Source organism: Hippocampus bargibanti, linkage group LG06 (genome assembly GCF_051943395.1).
Source record: "Hippocampus bargibanti isolate YZ-2025 linkage group LG06, ASM5194339v1, whole genome shotgun sequence".
Taxonomy (NCBI): Eukaryota; Metazoa; Chordata; class Actinopteri; order Syngnathiformes; family Syngnathidae; genus Hippocampus; species Hippocampus bargibanti.
The window spans coordinates 8082012-8109090 of record NC_142739.1 but is presented as its reverse complement, the minus strand read 5'-3'; the positions used below and the strand labels follow the sequence as shown (position 1 = coordinate 8109090).

Genomic DNA, 27079 nt, shown 5'->3' with positions numbered 1-27079 from the left:
TGGAAAATGTAATACTCTCAACCTCAGCACAAGGTTTTACCAGTCAGCAAAAATATATCCCCTAAATCCAAATGTATATAAACAAGGACTCATGACATTGATGTGTTTGATTAGGAACAATAAAGCATGACATCTCATTTGTTTTGTTTCTTTTATTTTGACAGTCATTGAATAATTAAAAAGGCCCTGTTAAGGCCCTGTTTGGATTTGTGGATTGAAGTCCTCCATAGAGCAATTTACTCCATAGTTTTTAAATCTTGCCCTCAGGCGTTCCCGCAGATCTCGGAGGATTTTGTAAGGAAATCCTGATGAAGAGAGTGGAATAAAAAGAATCCATGTATAATGTGTTTCCTTTGACAGCATGCCGACTAATCTCCACTCTTACAAACGGAGCACAAGCACTCGTGAACGATCCATAACCAGTAGAACATCTCTCGGTCATGTTCATTGGTGTTATGATCGCAAAGTAACTATGGTCTTCATTTATGTTTATTCATTTCGGACAAAGTGTTCCAAAGTGTCCGTTTCTGTTCGATTGATGAATAGAAGCATGTGAGTGCCCTCCAGTGGTGTGATGAATGCAAACTACAGTAAAGTCTCGTTATATCGATATCGGATATAGCGATAGTCCCGGTTATATCGATACTATTTCTATGCACGCACAGAGAAAATTACATGCAAACAGGGTCGGATATATCGATAGTCCCGGTTATATCGATATTTTTTCGGACTCCCTTGAATATCGATATAACGAGACTTTACTGTATATTGTGGAGTTGAATTAAAAATGTTTTTTTGACAAAATAAAAAGATTCATGGCTATGAATTGGATTTTTTAAATACAGTGATACCTTGGTTTACGAACCCCTTGGCTTACGAACTTTTCGGTTGACGAACGTTACATTTATGTAATTTTTACCTTGGCATATGAACTATTTTTCTAGATACACACGGAGCTGCCACAATGATTGCTGTGTCGTTCGCAAACGAGCCAGTTCTCCTAACAAGAAAATGGTGGCCGACTGTTTTGCCCTCTATTCCCCGCCCCCAGTCGTCAGTTAAAGCCACGTGATTAGTCAAGAACGCAGCAGTGAGGGGGTGGGGGTTACAGACAGAGACAGAGTGAGGCCCATCAATCAGGCATCACAAATAACCCACACAAGCCATCTGTACACTTGATGCAAAAAGCTATCAACCCAGCTTAACAGAACACAATTGATGAGGAAAAAGGTAAAATTATCACAGAGAAAGCACCTCCAATGGATCATTCCTTAAGATGGTGAAAGAAGGCTACGTTCCTCATCAAGTGTTTAATGCTGATGAAACCGGCCACTCCATTCCATCAAGCCATCAACAACCATCACAAAGGTAAATAAAACGACTTTATTATTAGTACAGTTTATTATTTTAATTACAATACCATGGCACATTTATTATACAAAAATAAGGTATTTTGTGTAGTTTTAAGGCTTAGAATATTAGAACGTAGAAAATTATGTTTTATGGGAAGCTGGGAATGGATTATTGTCATTTTCATGGACAATTAATTTTTTGGGATACACACTTTTCGCCTTACTCACTCTGGGAACCAATCAAGTTTGTAAGCCAATGTATCACTGTATGTGGTAGGAGAATGGGTGTGTCATGTTTCAGTTGACGACCAATGTAGTGGCACTGCAGAGCCCCGCCTCTTTAATCTGTGGCAGTTAGGAGGACTCCCGGGACGACCATTCGGTGTCAGGTCATTGTTTGTTTCACCCTGTCAGGTTTGTTTCGTCTTGTCATGTTTTACTGATGGGTTTGTTTTCTACTTTGGACATTTTAGTTCTGATGAATTGTTTGAGATTTTGTTCCTGCTGATTTTATTTAATTCAATTTGTTGAATACACCTTGCTCCTCCCTCCGGCCTGCATTTTTGGGGTCCACCAACACCATCACCTTGCAAATCGTGACAGGGAGCATGCGGCATCTCTGTTAGTGGATGTTAAAAGGGTGGAGCACGGATTAAGAAGTACAGGATGGGTTGGATAGATCGGAGGGAAAATCCACACAAGCACAGGGCGAATACGCTAACTCCATACAGGAAATGAGGAACCTGGGTTCAACACCCCCCCACCACCATCTCCATATGTACGGAGCAGATGTGCTAACCATTTGGCTATAATAGGACTGCCTCAAAATTGACCTATTGACCAAACAAGTGTGCTCATTTTTTGGTTTTTCCTTTCTTTTGTGTTTCTTTTTAGAAGTTAATACATGCAGCGTGTTCCATTGACCTATGAACAAACACAGACAGCTGACCCCAATTTCACACACACAAACCAAGGGTTCTATTTTGGACATTTCAACATACATGTATAGCAGGTGACATGGTCCAATTAATACAATTTACCCAATTTAACACACAAAAGGAATCATGTTTTTTTTTCTCATTTCCTTTTTTAATCTGTAAACATGCAGCAAAATACATTGCTCCATGAAAACACACACACACCACTTCATCCCAATTCAAAGCACAAACAAATCGTTTCATAATATGTGATTTTTTTTATGGTTAATCATGCAGTGGGTCATACTGACCCATGAACACAACAAGATGTATAAAATCTCCCAGGATTGAGCACAGATATATGTTTATTTCTATCTTTTTATGGTTAAAAGCACCATGTCACACTGACCCATGAACGCAAACACACCTACAATTTCCCTCAATTTAAGGTGCAAACATCCTTATTTGGGGTTTCTGTTTCTTTTATGGTGAGTGATCCGGTGTAGTGGGTCAATCCGACCCATCAATAGAAAGACACTCAAGTACAGCCAATTTGATGGTTTCTATTTTCTATCTTGGGATGGGATGTATTGTGGATGAATGGACTGCAATCAACTGGAAAGGGTGCACTGCAAGTGTCCCAAAAATAAATATTCCGATTTCAAGTAATACATGTTTCATAATCTATAAAGTGTAATTGATTTGCATATTAGAATTGATCACGCTTGCTAGTCCCGACTTTACATTTACGCAGGAATAAATCCACATTACTTTACAATCAAAGTACACATATACATTTACGACGCTGTTAAGAGGTCTACATGATCCAAACCGACAGTCATGTGCTTGCAATTATATGGTTGAGCTTTAGCTGCTACGCATTAAATGTAATCAGGGCCTCGTCAAGACCCTACGCCTTGCGCTGACCGCCCCGGAGGCCTTTCCGCGCAGCAGCCGTCGCAATTAAAATGGAAATGTGGGGATGTAAAAGTTGGAACATCAGCCCGTCCCTGCGGCGTGAGTCAATGCAACAGTGAGTATGAGTCAAGTGTTGGGGGCGCGGGTGGTGGTTGGGGGGTTCCACGTTAGTCAGTCACATTCTCTTGGATGAAGGAAATAGTTGTCCTAGGCACCAGTATGACTGATCAGCATGAAATTGGGCGGACATGTCTATCATAACAAAGCGTAGCAAAACGTCTCCATAGTACTTAAAAATGACACTCATAAGGAGGTCTGCCATTTTGGTTTTGGACAATTGCTTGGTAGAAAATCAGAAAAAATCAGAAAAGCCAAATAAACACAAATGCCAGTTTTTCAACAATTGACAAAAAAATGGGTGTTGGTGTCTCACATAAAAGGCTTCACCAAAGAGGCTAAGAGCCATAATTGAACAAGAAGTCAGCCATTTTACATTGAAGCAGCCAATTGGGGCAATTCCAGAACTTGTACCTTAAAATTAAGGGAAATGAATACATAAAAATCAGCACTGGACACCAGCTTTATTGATCAGCTTGTTATAGGGAAGGACGTTTCTCTCATGACGAGAATCGCCAAAAAGTCTCAAGAATGTCTCAAAATGTAGAAGAAATCTGCCATTTTGGTTTTCACCAGCCATTTTGGCCAATGTCAAAGATTGTATTTTTAGGCAAACTCTGAGTAGGTAATTCATCCAATCGAATGCAGGTATCGGTAACAGGTGTGTAACACTGAATCGCAGAGCACTTTCTCAAATTTTGCTGATTGTTTTGAGGAATAGCCATTCATAGTTTGGATTGTAGTGATATTTAAAATTGTGATTTTTTTTATGGCATTATTGTCTTTTTTTGTAATTACAGTCAAACCATTAAAGCATAAAGCAACAGTTAATCTGGTAGACCTTCATTTTGTTGTGACATTTTTACCCGTTTGAAATAATTGAAAGAAATAACATTCCCCATCAATATCTTGAAGCTTAGCAGCTAGCACCATGTACAATGCAAAGGACTCAAAGGACGACAGTATGTGGACGGCATTTTCACGAGTCTATATTTTTTTAATTGTGCAATTTGTATTATAAAATATGTATTTTGTAAAGAAAATGAATCAAATTAACTCATTCACCGCCATTCATGAATGTATCCGGGAATTGAAAATATCACATAGAGCGCTATTCCCAAATGAGTTCAGGTTTTGTTTTTTCTTGCTTGGGTCCCGATAAATCGCTGGCCATGGCCTCTGGCAATGTTTTTTCTGTTCCACAAAGAGGCAGCATTTCCCTTTTTTCCATGTTCGCGCTTTGTTCCAGCTTCAACTGTTGTTAAAGCACTATATAAGCCAATATATATGTATTGCATTGTATTTTGGACAGCCACCATCATTTGAAGCTCATATAACTCCAAACCCATATAATTTAGGAATTAACTCTTTTTTTTTTTTGATGAAAGGAGAGAGTCTAAGGTTTCTAACGTTGTATTCAATGTTTATGTAGTCCTAAAACTCAATATTCTGTGGGTCTTGGAATTCTTGTGACAATGACAAAAACCCTGGCACTGGAGTGGGCATGTTTTGGCAAATCGTTTGGCAGTGAATGAGTTAAAGATAGGAAATGCTTATGTTATTTCATGCACTTCGGCACTGCGAATCGATTCTCTTGTCTGAAACAGTCCCTTTGTTAATCCAGTTTTAATTCTGTCAGGGGTCAGCACGGCTGATTCTGGAGATCTTGAGAAGATCATACTGGCATAGCAACACAATGAGGCTGGAATCTATGTTGAATGATTATGTAGTCCGAAGACTCAATAATCTGTTAGTCCAAGTTGCTTCAAGTAACAATGACAAAAACCTTGGCACTGGAGTGGACACATTTTTGCACGTCTGGCAGTGAATGAGGTAAGTATTTTTTCCTGACTAGTTGAGGGTTACACCTCCCATGACATGACAAAGTTGGGCCATCAAAATCTCCTGTATTCCCACCAGCCAAGCAAGCGGACGCGGTGGCATAACATGTCTTAGCTCTGCGGCCTGCTCGCTTCTGGAAAAATGTGCACCGAGGAGGCGGATGAGGAGCCCTGGGAGTGCTTTTGGATGCTTTCACATCGATTCACAAAGCTTCTTAATGTGTGTCATATAGTGTCAAAATGTTGCCCCACAATACACCGATGCTCTGCGTGAACTGCAGCAATACAAAAACAGTACTGCAAATTTGCTGTTCGCCATTAAGGCCAGAATAGTTGTTTTCTGGTCTTAACACCATCAAGAAAATAGATCTACATTTATAACATAAATTCACAAAAAAAAATCTAGATTCACAAAAGTCTATTGTGTTTGGTTAGTGTTTTGCTTGGCAGCACTGAGTACCAGTTTGTATTTGAGGTTTGCTGATTTTTTTTGCGTCTTTTTTGTCCAATCCGAATTTGGCCTCTGCATGTTCCCATGTCAATGTAATCTGCCCAGGGCCTTCGGAATTAGATGTGATTTTAAAATTGTCATACATGACCCACAATAATGAATGTCAGCATTTCTATTTTCTCTGATTGATTCGTCAGAGTAAAATTATTGATTGTGAACTTATGTGAAATTGTGCTTTTACATTGTCATCTGCTAGCAGGATAGCCAGAGCGATCCTGACGTAACATGTGAGTCTGATCCAGGCCAATAGGAGTAGACGGCGTCGCGAGAGTGGCTGCCTTTTCAGCAACTCCTGTATTGTGTGTTTTCCACTTGCTGCTGTGAAATGTAAATTTCTCCACTGCGAGACTAATAAAGGCGAATCCAATCCAATCTGGATCAAATTGATTTTATCAGAACCAGTTTCTATTATCATTTGGAGCAGATCTCTCCCCAAATGGTACAAATAACAATAACCTGTGTGAATATATAATGTAAACTACTGTGACAACAAGGTGTATCACTGCTTTTAATGTATTCAACTTGCTGATAATTTAAAAGGTGAAGTGTAAACTTTTTTATAAAGAACTTGGGTACCAACTGAACACCTTTCCATCAATGAAAATGAATGAAAGGTATGTCTGGGTCCTTGTTTCTCAATATCTAAAGTAAAGAAATGATTATTTCAAGTAACACATGCACATTCATTCACATCACAACTACATGCCATTTTTACACAAGAGGATTCGGGATAGCAGACAAAAAATAAATAAAGTTGGCTCGATTCTCATAAAGAATATCTCATAAATACGTCTGTGTAAGCTCTCAGTCGTACAGGGGTGGTCCAACGATGGAAAGGTTTCTTGGTACATTAGGGAGACTAAACAAATTCTCAAAAAAAGACTTCATCAACATCGCAGGGATAATACTAGTGGCCCTCAATCGGCAGTACATATGCACCTAAAAGCTAGCAACCACTCATTTGACGACAATGAGGTTAAAATCTTAGCGAAAGAACATAGATGGTTTGAAAGGGGAGTAAAAGAAGCGATTTTCATAAAACAACTAAATCCTTCATTAAACCAATGTTGAGTTATGGTGAGGTTCAAGTTGGATAGTTGGATAGTAGTGTGAGACTAATAAAGGCATATCCAATCCAATCCAATCCAATCCATACAAGAGCCTGTTTAGGCAACATAAGATTAGTAGTACTGATGAGGTTATAGCGGTGGAAGTGGGAAAGGCCAGTCGTTAGTCAGAACAATAGGAACAATCAGTGGAGCTGCAGGGAGTAGTGAGAGGAGAGAGCAAGGACCTATCATAGCAGAGTCCGGCATCGCCACGTCTGGACAGTAGGGATATCTATATCGGGCAGGGGTCGGGAACCTATGGCTCGCGAGCCATATATGGCTCTTTTGATGATTGCATATGGCTCGCCGATAAAACAAAAATATGTATTTACTTTTTCGTTTCATCGTTTTTTTTCGCCGTTCATTTCCCGTTGGCGCTGCAGTTGGCGGAAAGCGCAATTTTGATTGGATGACACTGACCTAGAATGGCGGAAAGCGCCATGTTGATTGGATGATAGTGGCCGTCATGTTGAAACAGATAAACGCCCCTTTAAATGAGCCCAACGAGTGCACTTCAGCGTGAATGCACCGGTGTGTGTGCGGGGAACCGCATCGGGTGGGAGTGAGCTGGGGGGTGACGCAGCCTCCCTGGAAGTGTGACAGCGGGCGTCTGCGGAAGTCTTCAAGCCGGCTTTCGATCACCGAATGCGGGCGTGCACGGGGGAATCTCGGCCTGTTCCTTTTGAAATATTTTCAAAGTGTTTGAGCTCCAGCAAGACGGCGAGGAGAGAAAATGTTCTGATTCTAATTTGCAATGAAACAATACCATCGATGAAACAGTCGAATGTCAGTGACATTTTAACAAGCCCCAAGTTAACGTTAGCATCGACATACTTCTGCGAGAAGTATGCAGATAGCAAGTGTGGAAGCTTATGAGTCGTGTGCAGGCTAACTAGCAGTAACTTCGCCTCTGGACCGGCAAATTGAATTTCATTCCGATCGTTTTCCTGGATTTTTACCAAACACGAGGAACGGAAACCATTCATGTTAACGGTGAATACTATCAAAAAGTTATTTTAAATAATGCATTCTGATATTTTGTTGAAAAGTGTCCGCGCTCACGCGAGCGTTTTTATGCGCGCACGCGCGTGCGTGTGGCTCTCGCTGAAAACATTTCTAAATATTTTACTTTTATGGCTCTCTTAGTCAAAAAGGTTCCCGACCCCTGATATAGGGCCTAAACTACCAGTAAGACTGTAGTTTGCTGACAAAGTTTCTTGGATAAGAACCGAAACGTCCGACACCTTCAAAGAAGTACAGATGACGGCTGAAGAAACCTTTTCATCAATATCTCTATATCTATAAAGAGTATAAAGAGTAAAAAATGAAAGAATATGTTAGAAAATTGGCTCGATTCTCAGAATCCTAACTTGAATCTCAAAAATCTGACTTTAAAGTAAGGATTCCAATGTTAAAGTCTGAATTTTCAGATCAAAGTGAGAATCTTGCTATCTTTATTTTATTCTTCATTTTTCTCCAATGCTCTTCCACATATTTTAACACCATCAAATCCATGGTAGCATTTGAATCACTCTCTCTGTTCCATATATTTTAACCCCATCAAACCCATGGTAGCGTTTGATTCACTTTCTCTGTCATGACATTAATTTTCCACGTGATGGCGTGGTGGAACAAATGAGGCCTCGTGATACATTGGCCAAAAAGCAAACCATTTGGAATGGAAAGCCTCATTGCTTTATGATGCCTCATTTTTCCATCACACGTTTTAAATTATAATAAAGACACAACCGTTAGACGTGACTTCGGTACTGTATGTTGTTCTTTAGGAGACCAGAATAGTTATTGTGCAGTGAATGTGGTATTTTTTTAGATGCCAATGTCAACCAAATTGCATTGATGTAGCAGTAACAACTTATAGAGTGACAGAGAATCGAATAGTCCAGGAACGTGCACGCTTCTCGTCTGTCTCGGCATTGGTGCGCGGTCCCGCGTGCACTCTATCTTGTCGGGAGCGCGCAAGCGGGGGCGGTCCGGTCCAGACTCCAGAGGCTTCCCTCCTCTCCTCGCTTCTTCTTCGTCTTGTTCTTGTTCTCAGTGCTGGTTGCTTGCTGCTTTTTTCCTTGTTGCCTCCACCACGCGAGTTTAAAGAGCAAAAGGACGGCCGGGAGTGAGTGAAAAGGCGGCCGTGTTCTTGAGGATCCCCGTCTCTTCGTTTTCTTAGGGGGATTAAAAATCACGCCGAATCGCAGCGTTGACGGCCGAGCGCCATCAGGTAAACACTGTAAAGTCGAAGCGAATGTCCGATGGAAAGTGGTTTTTTTCTTCTTCAATTACCGAAGGGGAGGGGGGAGGTGGGTGAGCGAGGGACGAGACTCCCTTTGTGCGGAAGAAGCAGGGTCACAATGTGGACGCTCGACGGACGGTCGCCTCAACCGGCCCCGAGCGCACCCCCACCCCCCCTCCGTCCGTCCGCCGCCGTCGTCTCCATGACAGAAACGCCTTCTTCTATGTGTCTTTTCGTCAAGTTTCCAACTCCGAGGCCTGCTTTCAGCCACCCGCTTGCCCCGTTTGTGTTTAACCCCCCCAGCAACGACGTTGTAACGCACCCTACTTTTAGCCTTGGCAGCTAGCTCCCCTGTGACGTTTAGGGACGGCTCGGTTTCCAGCCGCCGCTCGACCCCCATTGTGTGTTGTTGTTGCCCCCACAATGTGATGGCTTAGTCACCCGTGAGCGGCGTAAGGGACTGTCGAGAACCTTGAACCGACTGCGGTGCTTGTTTTCTTGGCATCCTAACCCCCTCCGAATTGCATCGGTGCGGCTTTCGTTCCATTAGAGTGCCGAGTGCTATGAAACGCCCCCTCCGCCGGAAAAGGCGAGCTTGTTGTCTCTCCACTTCGCCATCCAGACACTTCCACTCAATTTAATATATCATCAATATAGAGATACGCATGTTTTTTCACGTCCAACGTATAATTTACAAGACACGCGTCCGCGTTGAAGCCATGTTTTTTTCGCCCGCTAAGGTGCTGCGATAGGCGTTAATGACGCCATCGCGGTGGCTTGGCTAATGTGTCACGAATGCTTTGTTGAATTACCTTTTAGTTTATATCTTCCTACTGTCCAAAGATAACTACACATCATTACATCTATAGAAATACACAAATAGATATATTTCAAGTTGTACCCAAAGATACCACTTTTCTAGGGTTGCAAAATAATGGGGATTTTCAAAGTTATCAACTGTCATGCAAATGAACAGAAATGCGTAGGGTATAAATGAGGAATTTTTGAAATTTCATGTCAGGGAAGTTCTTTGTATAGCCCACTTCATGTTCAAGACGATTCAAAATATCAACAAATTCACTGCCAAACATGCAAAAAATTTGTCCACTCAAGTCCCAGGGTTTTTGTCATTGTCACTCGAATTCCATGCCCCACAGAATATTGAGTTTTAGTACTAGATAAACATTCAAGACATCCTGAGAAACCATCAATTCTCTTCTTCCATCAGAAAAAATAATTCCTAAACTATATGGGCCTGGAGTTATATGAGCTAGAAATGGGGGGGCTGTCCAAAATACAATGCAATCCATACATATTGGTTTACATAGCACTTTAACAGCAGCTGAAGCTGGAACAAAGCGCCGTGGAAAAAAAGAAATGATGCCCCCTTGTGGAAAGGAAAAAAAAACATTGCCAAAGGCCATGGCCAGCACTTTATCAGCACCCAAACAAGAAAAAACAAAACCCGAACAAATTCGGGAATGGCGCTCTACGCCATATTTTCAATTCCTGAATAAATTCATGAGTGGCAGTGAATGAGTTAAGACATTGGAAAATAAAATAATCAAAAGTAATTACATTAATGTGATTTGAATAAATAAAGCAATCACCAATATCTATTTAGAGTTACCATGCAAGTGGTCATTAAAAGAATTAAAAAATAAATACACGAGAATGCCACACAAAACAATATTTTTCAGCCCAGATTTTAATGAACTGATCATTTTCTGGGGTATTCAATGAGTTTGTTTCACACGTGAAGACTATAACTATAACTATATTTTAAGATATATTATTTGGCCCAACGGAAGCTCCAGTTGTGATTTAAAGACCGGTATGATGTCATCCAGTGTTTGTAGGAATTCTGGGGCCAGCATTTTTGGATCACCTGCAGCTGAGCGATTGCTATTATATTTTTTGAGACACATAAAGACACTCACTGTAATCAAAAAGCATGAATAAGGTTTCTTTGTGTTTTGTTGAGACAGAAAAGTCTTAAATTTAGCTGTCTTTCAATGGTCGTTAAAATTCAGGTCTGAGTCAAGACAGAAAAGCCTTAATTTGAGCTGTGTTTTTCAGGTGGAAATAGGCAGGCATTAGTAATCGATAGTAACATGGGTATGAAAATTCAAGTCAGAGTCAATAATTGGACCAAGAGTTGTGGTTGGAAAGTGGCTGCTGAGCTTGGATCTTTTTTTGTCAGGGCCAAAAACAATCGCTTCTGTCTCATCTGGATTGAGCCATTGTAAATTTTGAAACATCCGCTAATGTATTTGGTGAATATGCTTAGTTTATGTAAACAAAGGACTGTAGTCACACTGAAATGTGAAATTTCATACCTCATAAGTATGACAAAAGACATGGTGCTCCATAATCCGAGCAAGCGGAAGCATGTTGATATTAAACAGTAATGGTCCAGGAATTGATTGTTGTGGAACCCCGCATCTGATCTTATTTCACTCAGTCGTGACAAGAGGTTCCTTGTCTTGGAAGTACTGAGGGATTTTCACTTGAATATAGATGGGTACAATTGATTTTGAACATAACCCTAACAAAAAACAACAGGATTTCGCGCTAGTATGTATTGTATATATGTCTGTTTAAATATGATACAATTCCAATCAATTACCCTCAACTCCTGATTAATTTCTATGTTATTGAATAGCCTGCGGACATAGGGTGAAATAACTCTATAGGTGTGTACGTTTCAAAGACTGGAAGACGAATAAAGGTCTCAAAGGATTCCGGGGTAGTGAACTCTGGTTCCCTGAGAGTCATATCCTACCTTTTTTAGAGTCCCTAGCCAACATTCAGATTCAATTCATTATGATTGTTTCAGTATCATTGAATCAGTAGTATTGAAGCTGAGAGATCTATCAGGGAGGATTTGGCTTTCGAGAAAACCAGAGTTCCTTACCTCTGGATTACGGTGTAATAAAACACTCACATTCTGGCAGGGTTAGGTGTTTGCAGTGTGAGAGGAGAACACCAGTGTTGTCAGGGTGTTACGTTGACGAACTTGAAAAACACAAGCGCAGGTGGAAAAGGGTTCTCAAAACAATTATGGTTTGGATTAAGATGCTAAAACAGGCGTTGTTGGGTTGTTAAAGGGGGCCACGAACTCCGTTAAAGACTGATTCTTAGTGCACATGCAACCATTTTCAACATCAACCTGGCGTGACAAGAGTCACATGACATGATGTTTTTGTCTTGCTTGTCTTTCTCCTCCTCGTGCAGGGCCCACAATGTCCAGTGAAGTGCAGAGACCGGACGACAGCCCCAGCACCAGCGGCGGCAGCTCGGACATCGAGCAGCGTGAATCGTCTGTACCGACCGAGCAGGAGCGCGAGCAAGCGCAGCCCAAAAAGAAGGAGACAAAGATCTCGAGTAAAACCGCTGCTAAATTGTCGACGAGTGCCAAGAGGTATGAACCCCCCACCTAACACCACCACCACCCAGCACCTCATTCTACCCCCCGTACTCCTCTTGTGTGGGGAGTTGTTTGGGTTGTTTGCTAAAATGGTGCCCTCAGGGTGTGAAGCTGTGTAAAAACCACTGTAGTCCCAAAGGCATTGTCATTTCAAGCATGCCTCCTTTTCAGCGAGACTATAAACCTTTTGAATGGAAATCACACACGCACAGCACCCATGAATAGTGCTTCACTACACAAACTTATTAAAACACAATTTTTAAAGGATTCGTTCACATGTGTTGTCATTCTGTAGCTGTCAAGAAGTGTGAGGCTATCATGGAACACCACTTGAAGGGCTTGTTCACACACGTCTTGGAATAAGAGAGCAAATGTCTTTGCTTTAAACTGGTCACTCTCAAGTGAAGTGCGCACAAAAATTAACACATAAAATACAGAAGAATCGAATATTGTCTCGGTAAACACCAAAATGCACAACCAAAACCTATAATTTAGTCGAATAAAAGTCTGATAACTCGTTATGTCGTGTTTTGCTGCTTTCTTGTGACACATTTTTGAAATTCTAAGGTATTTTTAGGATTTGTATCACTCCAGAAATGCTATTCATGGGCTAAAATCCAAAACTTGGAATATAAACTCCAGCTACTTGAACATACTCGGACAAGAAACGGCAACAGAACATCCAGTTTTGACAAGCATATATTGTCTATGCTTCTGTGGGAAGAGTGACGATGACTGCAGCTTAGTGGATCTTCCTCTTGCTTTTAATTTCCACGATGCAGCAGTGGTGCCAAGGATGATCTGCAATATAACGAACACGAGAGAAAGCAATTATCCAGCACTTCTCCATCAAAACAACCACAATGGCGGAATTGGGCAAATTTCTTTCTATTTACCAGACTTGAAAGCCAAACTTAGCTCCACCAGACATGAAAGCTTCGAGTGGCCTTCGACTCAGAGACGCAAGGTGCAATTCAGTTGATATCGAGCGACTCGCTGTGCGTGTTGCCTTCTTTCCGAATGATGTTTTGAGCACAGCAACGTCATCGCGCGCAATTGTTGCCACACGTGAAAGTGTCCTCAGTGGAGTTGTTTTGAGAAGGGACTGTCTTGCCAGTTAATCTGACATCTGTTTTAAAACTACACGTCAGCAGATGGACATGATTTGGATTTGAGGTTTTACCATGACCATAACATTGCATCATGACGCAACATTTGACAAGGTTGTCCGTTGATGCGGTTTTTGTTGTTATTTGCCATTCCTGGTGTAATAAGAAATGAACAGCTGTTGGTACAAACAATAATAAATCCAAAAAGTACTTTTAACTTTGATAATAGGAATGACTTGCACATTCTAACTCTAAGCGCTTTGAATGTGAGCTTTGTTTCGACGGATTGCTTTGATGTGGTGAGACATTTCTTAAGATTTGTTGTTTTGTTTAATCTTTTTACCCTAAATTTATTGTTTAATTTTTTCTTGATTTTCATCTGTTCTTTTTGTGTTTTCATCATTTCTGTGTAAATAAAGCACTGTGGCGTTGCCAAATTCAAGCCAACGTTTCCTTCAGGTTCATTTTACATCTCAATTTAACTCAGCTTAACTCGTTCACTATCAGACTTGCGCAAAAATGTGTCCACTCCAGTGCCAGGGCTTTTGTCATTGTCACTCGAATTCCAGGACCACAGACTATTGAGTTTTAGGACTACATAAACATTCACTGCAGCGGAAGAAACCTTAGAATCTCTTCTTTCATCAGAAAAAAAGTTAATTCCTAAATTATATGGGTCTAGAGTTATATGAGCTTGAAATGTGTGTGGCTGTCCAAAATGCAATGCAATACATGCATATTGATTTATATCGCGCTTTAACAATAGCTGAAGCTGGAACGAAGTTCTAACATGGAAAAAGGGAAATGATGCCCCCTTGTGGATGGGAAAAACCTTCACAGAGCTTTATTAGCACCCAAGCAAGAAAAAACAAAACCCAACTCATTCGGGAATGGCGCTCTGCGTCATATTTTCAGTTCACAAATAAATTCGGGAATGGCAGTGAATAAGTTAACAGGACATTGTTTAAAAACATGCTGAAATGCCCAACATCCAGTTCAATGTTGTTTTCACTAACAGTCCTAAATCACAATTGTGCTCTCACAGGACCACTGAGATGTTTTCCAAATGTCCTTAAGATCTATCTTGACACCAATCAACGGAAAGTTTGAAATCACAATTTTCCCTGTCTCAAAAGCAAAGGAGATTTAAACATTCAAATTGATTTTACATCACCTGAGTATCTGTATTTGCTTTGAGTTGTCGTCAGCAAAATAATAATCCCAAACACACCACATTTCTCTGTTTAGCTTTTCTGACAAGTCTATTGGCAATGCTCAGATGAAAAGACACTCCAAACTAACACCAAATTGTGTTTTTCTTCCCAGGATTCAGAAGGAACTGGCTGAAATTACATTAGACCCTCCTCCAAACTGCAGGTGAGCTGCTCTTATCTGCTCCCTGATGATTGCTTTGCTGATGGCTGCTGGTTGTGTGTATGTGTGTGTGTGTGTGTGTGTGTGTGTGTGTGTGTGTGTGTGTGTGTGTGTGTGTGTGTGTGTGTGTGTGTGTGTGTGTGTGTGTGTGTGTGTGTGTGTGTGTGTGTGTGTGTGTGTGTGTGTGTGTGTGCGCGCCTTCTTCACAGTTATGGCTGCAATGAGTGCGTCGGAAAAAAAGAGCTACGGTGTCACCTTTTAAAAGCAGTTTCCATTCTTGCATCCCCCCCTCCGCTCTCCCTTTCTCCCCTCTTCCTCTGTTCGGTGCAGTCAATGCTTATTGTTTGATGTTTTCTCTCTCTCGGGCCTTTTAAGGGCGAGAGATTTTGCCGGCGCGCCACATGCGGCGCATCAGTCATCCCCCTCGGGATGCCGCGCAGGACAGAGCTGTTTATCAGCTATCATTGATGCCGCCTTTGTTGGTTTAGTTTGAGGATATGATGATGTTGTTTTGATGTTTTTTTTTTTTCTAGCGTGGGTCCGCGTGCGCCAGTTTGTAGTGGTTTGACCGTTTACTGTCTCGTCTATGTCGGGAAAAACACAGACCACGGTTAGTCAGAATAATCAAAGACACGGCGATGCGTACAAAAATGTATGGCATTACATGTCTCAAAGACGCGTAATTAATCTCGAGTGGTTATTATAAATTTCAGGTTAGGTTGTTCTATATTTTTTAATATGTTCATAGTCATTTGCTAGAAATGTGGCGACCCTTTAAGGGAAAAGCTGAAAGGAAAAGAAGAAGAGAGTCATTTGCTAGAAAACATCATATCACAATTTAAGGAGACTTTATTGTTGCTTCAAGCGATTGTATTGATATTTTTAACTGGGGTTCCAGATGATAGTTGTCGGTCCACTGATTGCCTTGTTTACAGTTTGAAATGGCTTTTATTAAATCATGCCTATAGATTTCATCAATGCAATGGAACTGGGAATGTTGACAGTGATTAATTACTATTTAATATACAGTAAAGTCTCGTTATATCGATATTCAAGGGAGTCCGAAAAAATATCGATATAACCGGGACTATCGATATATCCGATATCGATATAACGAGACTTTACTGTATCTACAAAATAAATGTACACCTGATTCCCCGTGATTTATTTGCAACCAATAAGGAGAGTCTGTTGATTGTTTGTTTTGGGTTGGAGAGAACGGTGACATTTTCTGACTTTGTTCATGATGTTCCAATTTGTTGTCATATGGCTACTGATGGCCTTGTATTAGAAATTGTTTCTTTGAAGCTTAATTAAAAGAAGCAACTGTGTATACCAAATGAATGTCTACAAAAAATGCGATATAAAGACACAAAAATGGATGCGATATGTACCAAAACACGCATGCACACTTTTGAATGACTCAGAATTTGACTCTTACTTTCAACATACATGGGGTTAATTGGATTGGATTGGATTAGCCTTTATGAGTCTCGCAGTGGAGAAATTTACATTTCACAGCAGCAAAGTGACAAAACTAAAAGGAAGTGAGAGGAATGAGTAGAAAAACAAAATACATGACCTGCTGTAAAGCCACTCTTGTGGTGCCATCTTTAATAAAACAATTTAAAAAAACAAAATAACAAAAAATGTGACACTACACAAAAGACACAAACAGTCATTCAATCTCAATCACTTTCTGAACCCTCTTTATTGTATGAAGCAGTTCTAGATGAAAGAGGAGAGGATGAAAGCGTCCTTTTTACCAGTGGATCAGGGACGTCATGGTGAAATCTGCACGTCTGCTACAAGCCTAATGTTGGATGCAAACACAAAGCTGGAGCATCCATTGATGAAAAGAGACTGTGTCACATCGCCTGTCCCACGTAAATCCGCTTCAATTCCGAGCTGCGACACTTCCACATACGTATTGGCGCTCTACACTGACGCTCCCTTCTTCTTATCGCGGGCTCCTCATGCCATGCATCCATCCAGCCACAGACTGTTCAGCAGCACTGACCTTTCCGCTGAATAAAGTGGGGCTGTGAAAATGCTGCCCATTACAGGTGCAAAAAAGCACAATCGCCCCAAATCTGTCCAGCGATGACAGTCAAAAGACACATTCCTCCCAATCAAAAACAGTGCTGACATATTCGTGCTGCCGAAAAGGCGCAACCGCTCAGCAGTCTCCTCCTTGATGAATGTCGTATCCAAATGTGCTGAAAAACAATATGTATCTCTTCCACACGACGCACAACCATTCAACGTGACAAAAAGAAAACACAAAAACAACAAAAAAAAGCAAGGCTCGTGAGAGCACTTGCTGACAGCTGAGTACTAGGGCGCCATCTTGTACTTAATTGAACACAACACATGCTTCAGCGTTTACGTTAAATTATTTGATTATTTTCGGCATTTTGTTAGCTGTGTTTTAACATGTTTTTGGCTTTGATGACGACAACAATTCGCATGAGTCACATAGACGCCCTTATTTATTGCACAATTTATTACTCGCTAATGCAAAACTCTGAGCTAAATCCAAAGACGGCATGATGTGTGATATATACATATATTATATAAACATGTGGTAGGTTTCTTGATGACTCATAATTTGGCTTTGGTGCTTAATTTACATGAAGCTCATTGAACAAAGTGTTGGAGTTTGTATTCTGCCATGTACAAAAATGTGTTCAGTTTGTATGACTCGCAGGTTGTAGTTTGATTCATCGAAGACTACACAACTAAATACTTGAATGCTTGGGATTGGGTTCTGGTTTTGAAATGTTTTCTGTCTTTTAAAAGCAAATCGGTTTGTATACAAGTAATCTGACGGTCGACAGACGGCCTTGATTACTCCATCCATAAATCCCTCCTGTCATCATGAACGCAAAGCACCAAGACAACATTTTCAATGCAGCTGCCGGGGGTGGGCAGTGTGTTATGATACCCAAAGCTAAAAAGGCATGTTGTTTTCCTCGAGGACTCAAATGTATTTTAGACCGCCCACCTCCCGCTCCCGTTTTTCGGGGGGGGGGGGGATAAAACTAGGTTGGTTCACATGAAGGATTTAGTTGGAGGAAGTAATTTGAAAGTAAAATAATCGCCAGAGGAGATTTTGCAGTCTTGTTGCGTGGAGGAGGATGGGGGGGGGGGGTAGTTGCTCGGGAAACAATTAAGCTTCCTCGAGATAATCCCTTCACGTGTGTGTGTGTGTGGTGTGGGGGGGGGGTCACATAATAATCACTCTGCGGTGATATATGTGACGACAACAGTGGTGATGGAGACGAGCAACATTTTCTCTCTCAAGCGTTTGTTGTAGTATGCTGTTCACTTCCCGCTTTTTTTTCATTTTCCCTCGGACCGAGCTCGCTTGAAAGGTTATTCATTTGAGCGGCTGCGACAAATGGAGTCACAGGCTGTTGGCTTTCCTCAGCAGGCAGGAAGGAGAGCGGCGCTAAAGACATCCACTTGGGTACGTTCCACAAACGGAGCGCCGGCAGGGGGGGTGGAATGGTGGGAGGGTGTGGGCTTGGGGGAGACGGTGGTGGGTGAGGGGGCAGTTGATTTATGTCATCTCTATTGCCGTGACTGCCACCTCCTTACCAGATTGACTTCAGTTTAGTCTGTGGAGAGTTTTGCCTTACCTCTTGGTGCAGATGTGTTGTTATATAATTAAGTGGATGTGCACATTCAGTGAGTCTGTTGTCACGCTGAAACTCGTATTTGTCTATTTTTTACAAAGGTCATGAGCCTAATGTATATCAAGATAGTGCCCAAATGGGCAGCCGTCTGCAAATGTTCTTCAAGAGCCTTGCCTTTTTTTTTTTTCTTTTTTGATGCCAATGCAGGTACCCCCAGCAGCTCCTCGAGTTGAGAGGGTAAAAAGTTCATTTGTGCTGCATGTTGCACATAGAGCATAGTTGACAATAAACTTGACTGGATGAATAGAGGTTAAGAGCCATGAAAAAAGAAAACAAGTTTTTTTTTCTCGAAATTGCCTTTATGATTGATCTTTTGCGCATTTTTTTTCACATTATTAAAATGGGTTTTCACATGCAGTATATATTACCGGATTTTCCGGCGCACCGGAGTGTAAGGCCCCACACCCCCATTGAATGGTGTATTTTCAAACTTTTTCCATATGTAAGGTGCACGGACTATAAGGAACACCTTCAATAAATAAAAAAGGTTATCCAAATATAATATATAAAGGTTTTCCGTTTTTTAAGGCACGCCACATTCATAAGGCGCTACAGTAGAGGCTGGGGTTACGCACTGCTTCTTCTACAGGGGAAAATGGAGTCTGTGGCTGCTGACTGTAGTTGTGAGACCTGTTGTGGCTCAATATTACTTCACATATAAGGTGCACCTGTGTATAAGGCACGGGGTCATCTTTTGAAGAAAATCAAGACTTTTGGGTCTGCCTTATACACCAGAAAATACAGTATTTAAAATCACAGGTATTTCCTATTTATGGTCTTGCATGGGTTTGGATATGATCAAATGTGTTTGCCAAATAAATTGTAGGTTTTTTTAATTGTGGTCAGAACATCGGGTGGGTTTCGAAAGTAACACCTTCTGCCTATATATATTTTTTGTGTGCTCTTTTTAAAATGCCACATGTCTCTAATTCCTCGGTTACTGGAAAATACGCATTGGTCCGAAGGGAAAAGTGATGCAACTTGACTATTCCAAGATGTCTGTTGGGGAGGAGCGACATTTTGCTTGGGTCCTTCACCGAAGTTAGGACTCCTCACCGCATGTGAATGTGTTTGTGCACGCCTGGTGCTCTAAATCAAATCATGAGTAAGCACTTCATTTTTAAGGGAGATCTTAGAAGATTAGTTTGCGGTGACAGTTTCCCTTATTAATGGCTTTAAGTAGTCACATAAGCAGTTGTAAACATTTTAGCATGACATTGCATCCATTGCTTGCAGGTTTCTGTCTTTGCAGCAGGTCTGTTTTCTCAGCGTATGGCGAAACCTTACTCAAGCTGATTATCATTATTAACTAATTTACTGACATTCCCGAATGTATTCGGGAATTTAAATGCATGACGTAGAGCGCCATTTGTTCATGCCATTTGCAGGGTGGGGTGCCAATAAAGCGCTGGTCAGACCTCTAGCAATATTTTTCGTTAACACGAGGGGGCAGCATTTGCCTTTTGTACAGCCGCCCCCATTTCAAGCTCCAATAACTCCAGACTTAGGAATTAACTTTTTTTTCTGTTGAAAGAAGAGAGTATAAGGTATCTAATAATAATAATAATAATAATAATAATAATACATTTCCATGCACCTTTCAAAACTCTCAAGGACACTTTACAGTCACTGGATTTTTTTTTTGTGCGGGTGAGCAGCGGCAGCCATTCGCACCAGCGTTCAATCTTATGCTGCATTGAATGTTTACATAGTCCTGAAACTCAATACTGTGTGGGTCCTGCAATTTGTGTGAAAATGACAAAAACCCTGGCACTAGAGTGGACACATTTTTACAGATCGTTTGGCAGTGAATGTGTTAAAGCCGATGTCTTTAAACGGCGACGGGAGGAAACATGGGTTGATTTGATATGGTCATTATTCACCATTCTCACACCCACCGATGCAAATGAAGCTACATATGTACGAAGATCCCACCTTCGCGTGTGTCGCTGTCATTTTAGGGTTAATTAAACGTCCCTCTGTGAACAAAGAGGAGCTGCCATGCAGTGGGCCCCATTGTCGCCTCGTGTATTATGCGTCTCATTCTACCGGGGGTTTCATTCTTCGAGTGGAAGGAATCATCGTGTGATTCGGGCAAAGCAGATCAAGCAACATCCTCAGAGAAGGCGACAGCAATGCAACGGGCGTCATTGCGTCAGAGCAGCAGGATCCAATTCAACTGTAGTAGGCGTCAAAACGCAATACTTTAGTAATAACCCAGCTCGTATCCCGCTAATCCGGCACTGATGAATATATGAGTCAATCCATCTCCATGTCTGCCCCCCGAAGACACTGCTCGCATTTGATTGATGCTGCAACAGAGTGTTATTAATATTTATTCTCGGGCCTGTACGCTCCGATGTGTTTTTAATATTTTAGTTAATTGTTGAATGAAACTGGAGACAGTTTCACACAGAAATCCTGCAAAATTTGAAAGATTGAGACAGATAATTAGATGATTCGGAAGTCCTGTGCGTCGAATATCCACAAATGCTGTCGGCAACACAGCGGCAGAAATGAATTAACTGCCGGGTGTTGAACGTCACCGGGTGTGAATGTTTGCAATCAAATATGCTGAAGTGTTGCCAACGAGTTCAGGCCCCGACCCCCTGAGCTCACTTAGGATTGGTTGCATAGTTTATGTGGGCAGGGGGAAATCCCTCTTCCCAGTTGACGCTCCAGGATGACGCGATGCATAACAAAAAGTAATGGCTGCTGGCACGTAATTCAGTAATTACATGCCAGCAGCTTCAGTAATGGCTTACTGAAGACCCAAGGATATATGTCGTCCTACTTCAGTAGGTGTGAATTTATTTTACGACTGTGAGAGCATCTGCGTTTTAGACTTCCCCGTTAAGTGTTTGACGTAAACATACATTCCATACAAAATATAACACTGAAGCAACTTACGAACAAATTCACATTATGAACGACCGCTCGGAACGTATCTCGTTCTCAAGGTGGGGAGCTTCTGTACATGTTTTTTTGTTTTGAATTTGCCACTGCTAAATGAACAATTACCATTGCTATTAGAAAGCTTCTGTTTCTTTCATCTTTGGATCCAGCAATCAAAGAATTGATAATTCTGTTACTCCGAATGGATGGAATTTTATTTTGCTTTATTCAACAAAAAAAGAGTTGTCTGTGGTGAGGTTTGGTTAGTAGCTGGTTGGTAACGGACTAATTGTGAGCTACTCATTGCTGAGATCCTGCATGTCAGCTTTCGCCGCAGAAAAGCGTCAATGCCAGGTGGACCTGTATGCATTACCGCCACCTACAGGAATGGAGGGCAACAACATTTTGTCTGACTGATGTTTTTGCATTTGCCGAAGATTTTCACTCAACTATTACTTCTTTCTTTTTCTGCAGTTTGACATGTAGTTGAATACTGAAAGGCCCCTTCTCTCTCTTTTAGAATCCGGTCAGGTGTATTTCAGTTATCTCCCACATCTGTTGTCCTGTCTTCTTATTTGTTATCTCCTCACTTGTCACGTCCCCTCCCCTTTGTCTCCTGCTGCGTTTATCAGAAGACGTGTCGAATTTAAGTCGTTAGTTTTCCCCGTTCATCACATCAAAGACGCTGCCGGAGCGCTGCGTTGTCTCCCTCCAGAGTGGTGAAACGTGAGATGAGGCATTTCATTCTATTCACACAAGGATATTACTGTCTGTCGGTGTTTTGAATGAGCCGTTTTTCAATTGGCACCCAAAAAAAAAATCTTGAAATATTGCTGAAAGGTGTGTATGCCCCAGAGAATGTAGGAAATATGGCGGTTAGTTAATAAAAATGAGTTGGTGAATAATTGATGACACTCCCCCCCCCAAAAAAAAGGATGGATTTTTCTTACAGCGCAGGAGGTCAAATGCAGAATTGACTGTTGTAAATATAATTATAAAAATGCGTCCCCTCCCATCGAGTGTGATCATGAAATTCTTACCAGTCTATTTCTAAAAACGTGTTTGTAAGCCATTCAGAAACACTATCATCAAAAGTTAAAAGTTAAGCAGAGCTACACTGAGTTCTCTTGTAGTCTGTAGCATGATAATAAACTCATTCACTGCCATCCCCAAATTTATTTGTTAATTGAAAATATAACATACAGTGCCATACGCGAATTAGTTCGGGTTTTGTTTTTTCTTGCGAGGGTGCCGATAAACCACTGGTTAGACATCTGGCAACGTTTTTTCCATTCCACGAGGGGCAGCATTTGCCTTTTGTACAGTCGCCCCGCCCCCACTTGCACCTCGTGTTACTCCAGACCCATATAATTTAGGAATTAACTCTTTTTTTCTGATGAAAGAAGAGACTCCACAGTTTCTTATGCTGTATTGAATGTTTATATACTGATAAAACTCCTGCAATTCAAGTGATAAAATGACTGTGGATAAATATGCTTGCACATTGTCCCTCCATAAATAATACAAAACATGTCATGTTCATAAAATACAAAAATTCCTAATCACCTGACATTTGAAAAGCTCAAAAGACCCTCTTTCAAGGGGCTCGTAAACTATTTTCATGCTTGGAATTCCCGAATGGAGCGATCTGGACGTTGGCTGCATGCAGCCTATTGTCTGTATTGTGTGTGTGTCCAAGTATGCATCAAAATGTCATAGAACAACGAGGTGTGCATTCTCGGTCGCATTCCTGAAACTATCATGAAAGTGGGCAATTGTGTTGTGCATCCTGTTTGGTCAATCAAAGTAGGGTACGAAATGAAGAAACGAGTGTCAAAATGTAGCGCGGGCATGCCAGCTATCACACCAGCTATCACGCCAGCTATCACCTTGTGCACCTTGAGAGGCTAAATGATGCGTGCAATTGCTCACACGCGCAGCTTGTCGGCAACCTCCTTCATAAGTGAAAATGCTCTTCGTGTCTTTCATGTCCACTCACTTTCTTAGGACTCTGATTGTCTGTCAAAGCAGACAACCGAGTCACGATACCCCGGTTGTCACGGTAACGGAAGTCGCAGTCGACTACGCTGAGGTTTACAGAATGCTGTTAGCTACGATTAGATTCTAATTCATAGTACAAACTTGATTGTTTGAAGTTGAGGAGGGATAACTTGGTGGAAAAAAGGGGTTGCAGAAGGTTCTTGAGATTGAATGACCGTTTATGTCCTTTGTGTTTTGTCACGTTATTAATATTATTTTTTATTTTTTTTTTACTTCAAGATGGCGACGCGAGAGCGGCTGCCTTTACAGCAAGCAGCTCCTGTATTTTGATTTTACTGCTGTGAAATGTAAATTTCTCCACTGTGAGATAAACAAAGGCTCATCTAATCTAATCTTGTTTCTGGATAAAAATTCTCTGCATGCACCAGATAGACTAATCTGCACACCATTTAACAAATGTGTCATTTGTTGCCTCCACAAACAAAATGCTGGTTGGTAGGTGTCGCAATCTCAATCGAGTTCTCATTATCACACAGTTGGTGACCGTTTGTTATTGAACGCAACGTTTTCACAGCAAAGATGGAGCTTCGCTTTACTCTGCTGCCCTTGTTCCTCGCCGCTGGTCCTTTTGGTTTGAATGTTTTAAGAGTGGAAGAGATCGTATTTGCCTCGAGCAAGTGACTCGAGGCTCCCCGCTGTTCTCATTCCTAACCATCTTTTCATTCTCTCAGACCCAAGCAGATGTATAAAGACTGCTTTGCCTTGTTGTTTGACATGTTGACACTCCACAGAGTGTTCTAATCCGTTGACAGGAGCAGACCAAGGAGTTGAATTTTTGGCCACAAAACCGTGAAAATACCACATTGTGTTTATCTGCCAGTAATAATGGAACATAACCCACATATTAGTCCCAATTGCCTATAATGCAGAAAAAAATGCTAAACGTCATTCATCATCTCTGAGTTTACACCACTGAGGGAGGGGGGACCTTGTGAGTGACACAGACGACGTTGCACTTCGGCGGCGGCGCCATTAAGCGCAGCAGGCGGCATTATCAATATTCATGACAAAGGAGGAAGGGGGTGTGAGTTTCAGGCAAAGCTCCTGGGTATTCAGTGGTGTTCGATGACCCATGCGACTCAACTACAGTGATTGTTGGCTGAAGGACATGAAAAAAAATTAAGCCAGCACTGTTTGTGTTTGACCTCGGGTGATCGATTGGTGTTCTGTAGTCACCCTCACGTTCTTATGAATATTGATGAATCATATCCACCCTTCATTTTGTGTGATTCCCCCCACCCACACACCCCACTACATGTGACATTGACCTTTTTCCATGCTTTTACCCTTTGACTGCACAATGAGAGCCTTAAAAGAAGCATGCCTCAAAATCCAAAGTGCTTCCATCAAGGTGAACCCAAAGGGGTTGGGATGGGCTTTGTAACTGAACTGTGCAAAAAATGCAGAGTCAAAAGCCTTTTTTTCACACGAAAGTCCTTCAGATTTACTGAATAGAAGCTGTCTGCATTTCATCACACGTCCCAGCACAGGGGCGTGGACTACGTTTACGCTTTCACTGTCAGCCGTTTTGTTCTTTCGGTATGAGCGGTAGAACATGAGTTGGCTTCACCAAAAATGCCAGTATCTGACCATAAGTAAAGATTTTTTTTATGGCAGCCCAGACACTAACTTATTCAGGAATTGAAAAGTGTGACATGGAGCGCCAATGCCGAATTTGTTCAGGTTTTGGCTTTTCTTACGGGGAGTGCCGGCAAAGCGCTAGTGAGACCTGTGGTAATGTTTTTTAGAGGGCAGCATTTGCCTTTTGTCCATGTCAGCGTTTTGTTACAGCATCAACTGTTGTTAAAGCTAAATGCATATGTATGTATTGCATTGTATTTTGTACAGCCCATTTCAAGCTCATATAACTTCAGATCTATATAACTTGGGAATTAACTCTATTTTTCTGATGAAAGAAGAGAGTCTAAGGTCTCTTACGCTGCAATGAATGTTTATGTAGTCCTAAAACTCAATATTCTGTGGGTCCTGGAATTTGAGTGAAAATGCTAAAAACCATCGCACTGGAGTGGACACATTTTTGCACATCCTTCTTCCTGTGAATGAGTTAAAAGCAAAACTGATAAAATGCTTTGGTTAGCACAATAAGCAGTTATTATAAGGTATACATAGTGAAGAAGTGTGGCGCAAACAACTTAGATTCATCGCACGGGTTAAATTGAACGTCACTGACGTGTAAAGGCAATGACAGGTATAGAAACTAAGAGAACAAGTGTGCTGGCTGGAAAATTACTTATTTTTTTCAGTGTGAATGGTGAATAATTGACGCCTTCCCTCAGAAGGTTTGCAATTGCTGAAAGATGTTAAAAGATCTAACATACGCTATGATTGAGTCTAAATAAATCCCCCAAGGTCATTTCAGTGTTCTTCCTTAGCACTTGAGCAGAAAAGTTGAATATGCGAGTTTTTGAACCAGAAATGAAAATATGTTTCAAAACAGATATGCAAAAAGACAAATTAGCACATGTGAATGACAAATATATACAGGCTGTACATGTACAGTATATGTATATATGTATATGTACAGTACTGACGATACAGTGAAACCTCGGTTTACGAACCCCTTGGCTTACGAACTTTTCATTTTACGAACGTGACATTTATGAACATTTTACCTTGGGATACAAACTATTTTTCAGCATGCACACGGAGCTGCCACAATGAGTGATGTGTCGTTCGCGAACGAGCCCGTTCTCCTAAAAAGAAAATGGTGGCCACTGTTTTTGTCCTCTATTCCCCGCCGCCCAGTCTTTGGTTAAAGCCACGTGATTGGTCAAGAACGCAGCAGTGGGGGGGGGGGGGGGGTTAAACATTAAAGATACAGGCAGACAAAGAGAGAGTGAGAAAACACACACACACGAAAGAGAGATGACAGAGCTTCAAACAAAAAAAACAAAAGTGTGAGAATCGTGAGAAAATTGATAGAAAACAGTTACAATATCCCATCAATCAGGCTCCACAACTGACCAGCACAAGGCATCTGTACACCTGATGCAAAAAGCTATCAACCCAGCTAAACAGATCACAATTGATGAAGAACTAGATACAATTAGCACAGAGAAAGCACCGACAAGGGATCATTCCTCAAGATGGTGAAAGAAGCCTATGTTCCTCATCAAGTATTTAATGCTGAGGAAACCACCCACTCCATTCCATCAAGCCATTAACGACCATCACAAAGGTAAATAAAATGACTTTATTTTAAAGTACAGTTTATTTCTTAAATCATAATACTATAGCACATTTATTACACATAAAAGAAGGTATAACTTGTATAGTTTTAAGGCTTAGAAAATTAGAAAGTAGAAAATTATGTTTTATAGGGACCTGGGAAAAGATTATTCTCATTTTAATGGTTTCCTATGGGAAATTAATTTTTGAGATACACACTTTTCACCTTACCCACTGTCTGGGAACCAATTAAGTTCATAAGCCAAGGTCCCACTGTACAGCCATTTAAATTATTATTATTATTTTTTTT

The 27079-nt window shown here is 41.2% G+C and overlaps 1 protein-coding gene across 1 annotated transcript in view; it reads left to right on the top strand.

The window, feature by feature from the left end:
- The first annotated feature begins 8389 nt into the window (after positions 1-8389).
- ube2e2 (ubiquitin-conjugating enzyme E2E 2) overlaps positions 8390-27079 on the top strand; it is a 39465-nt gene continuing 20775 nt past the window's right edge. The window contains exons 1-3 of the mRNA XM_088998638.1: positions 8390-8998; positions 12248-12434; positions 14876-14926. Of these exons, the coding sequence (XP_088854764.1) occupies positions 12256-12434; positions 14876-14926 (230 nt within the window). The 5' untranslated portion in view covers positions 8390-8998; positions 12248-12255. The remainder of the gene's footprint in view (positions 8999-12247; positions 12435-14875; positions 14927-27079) is intronic.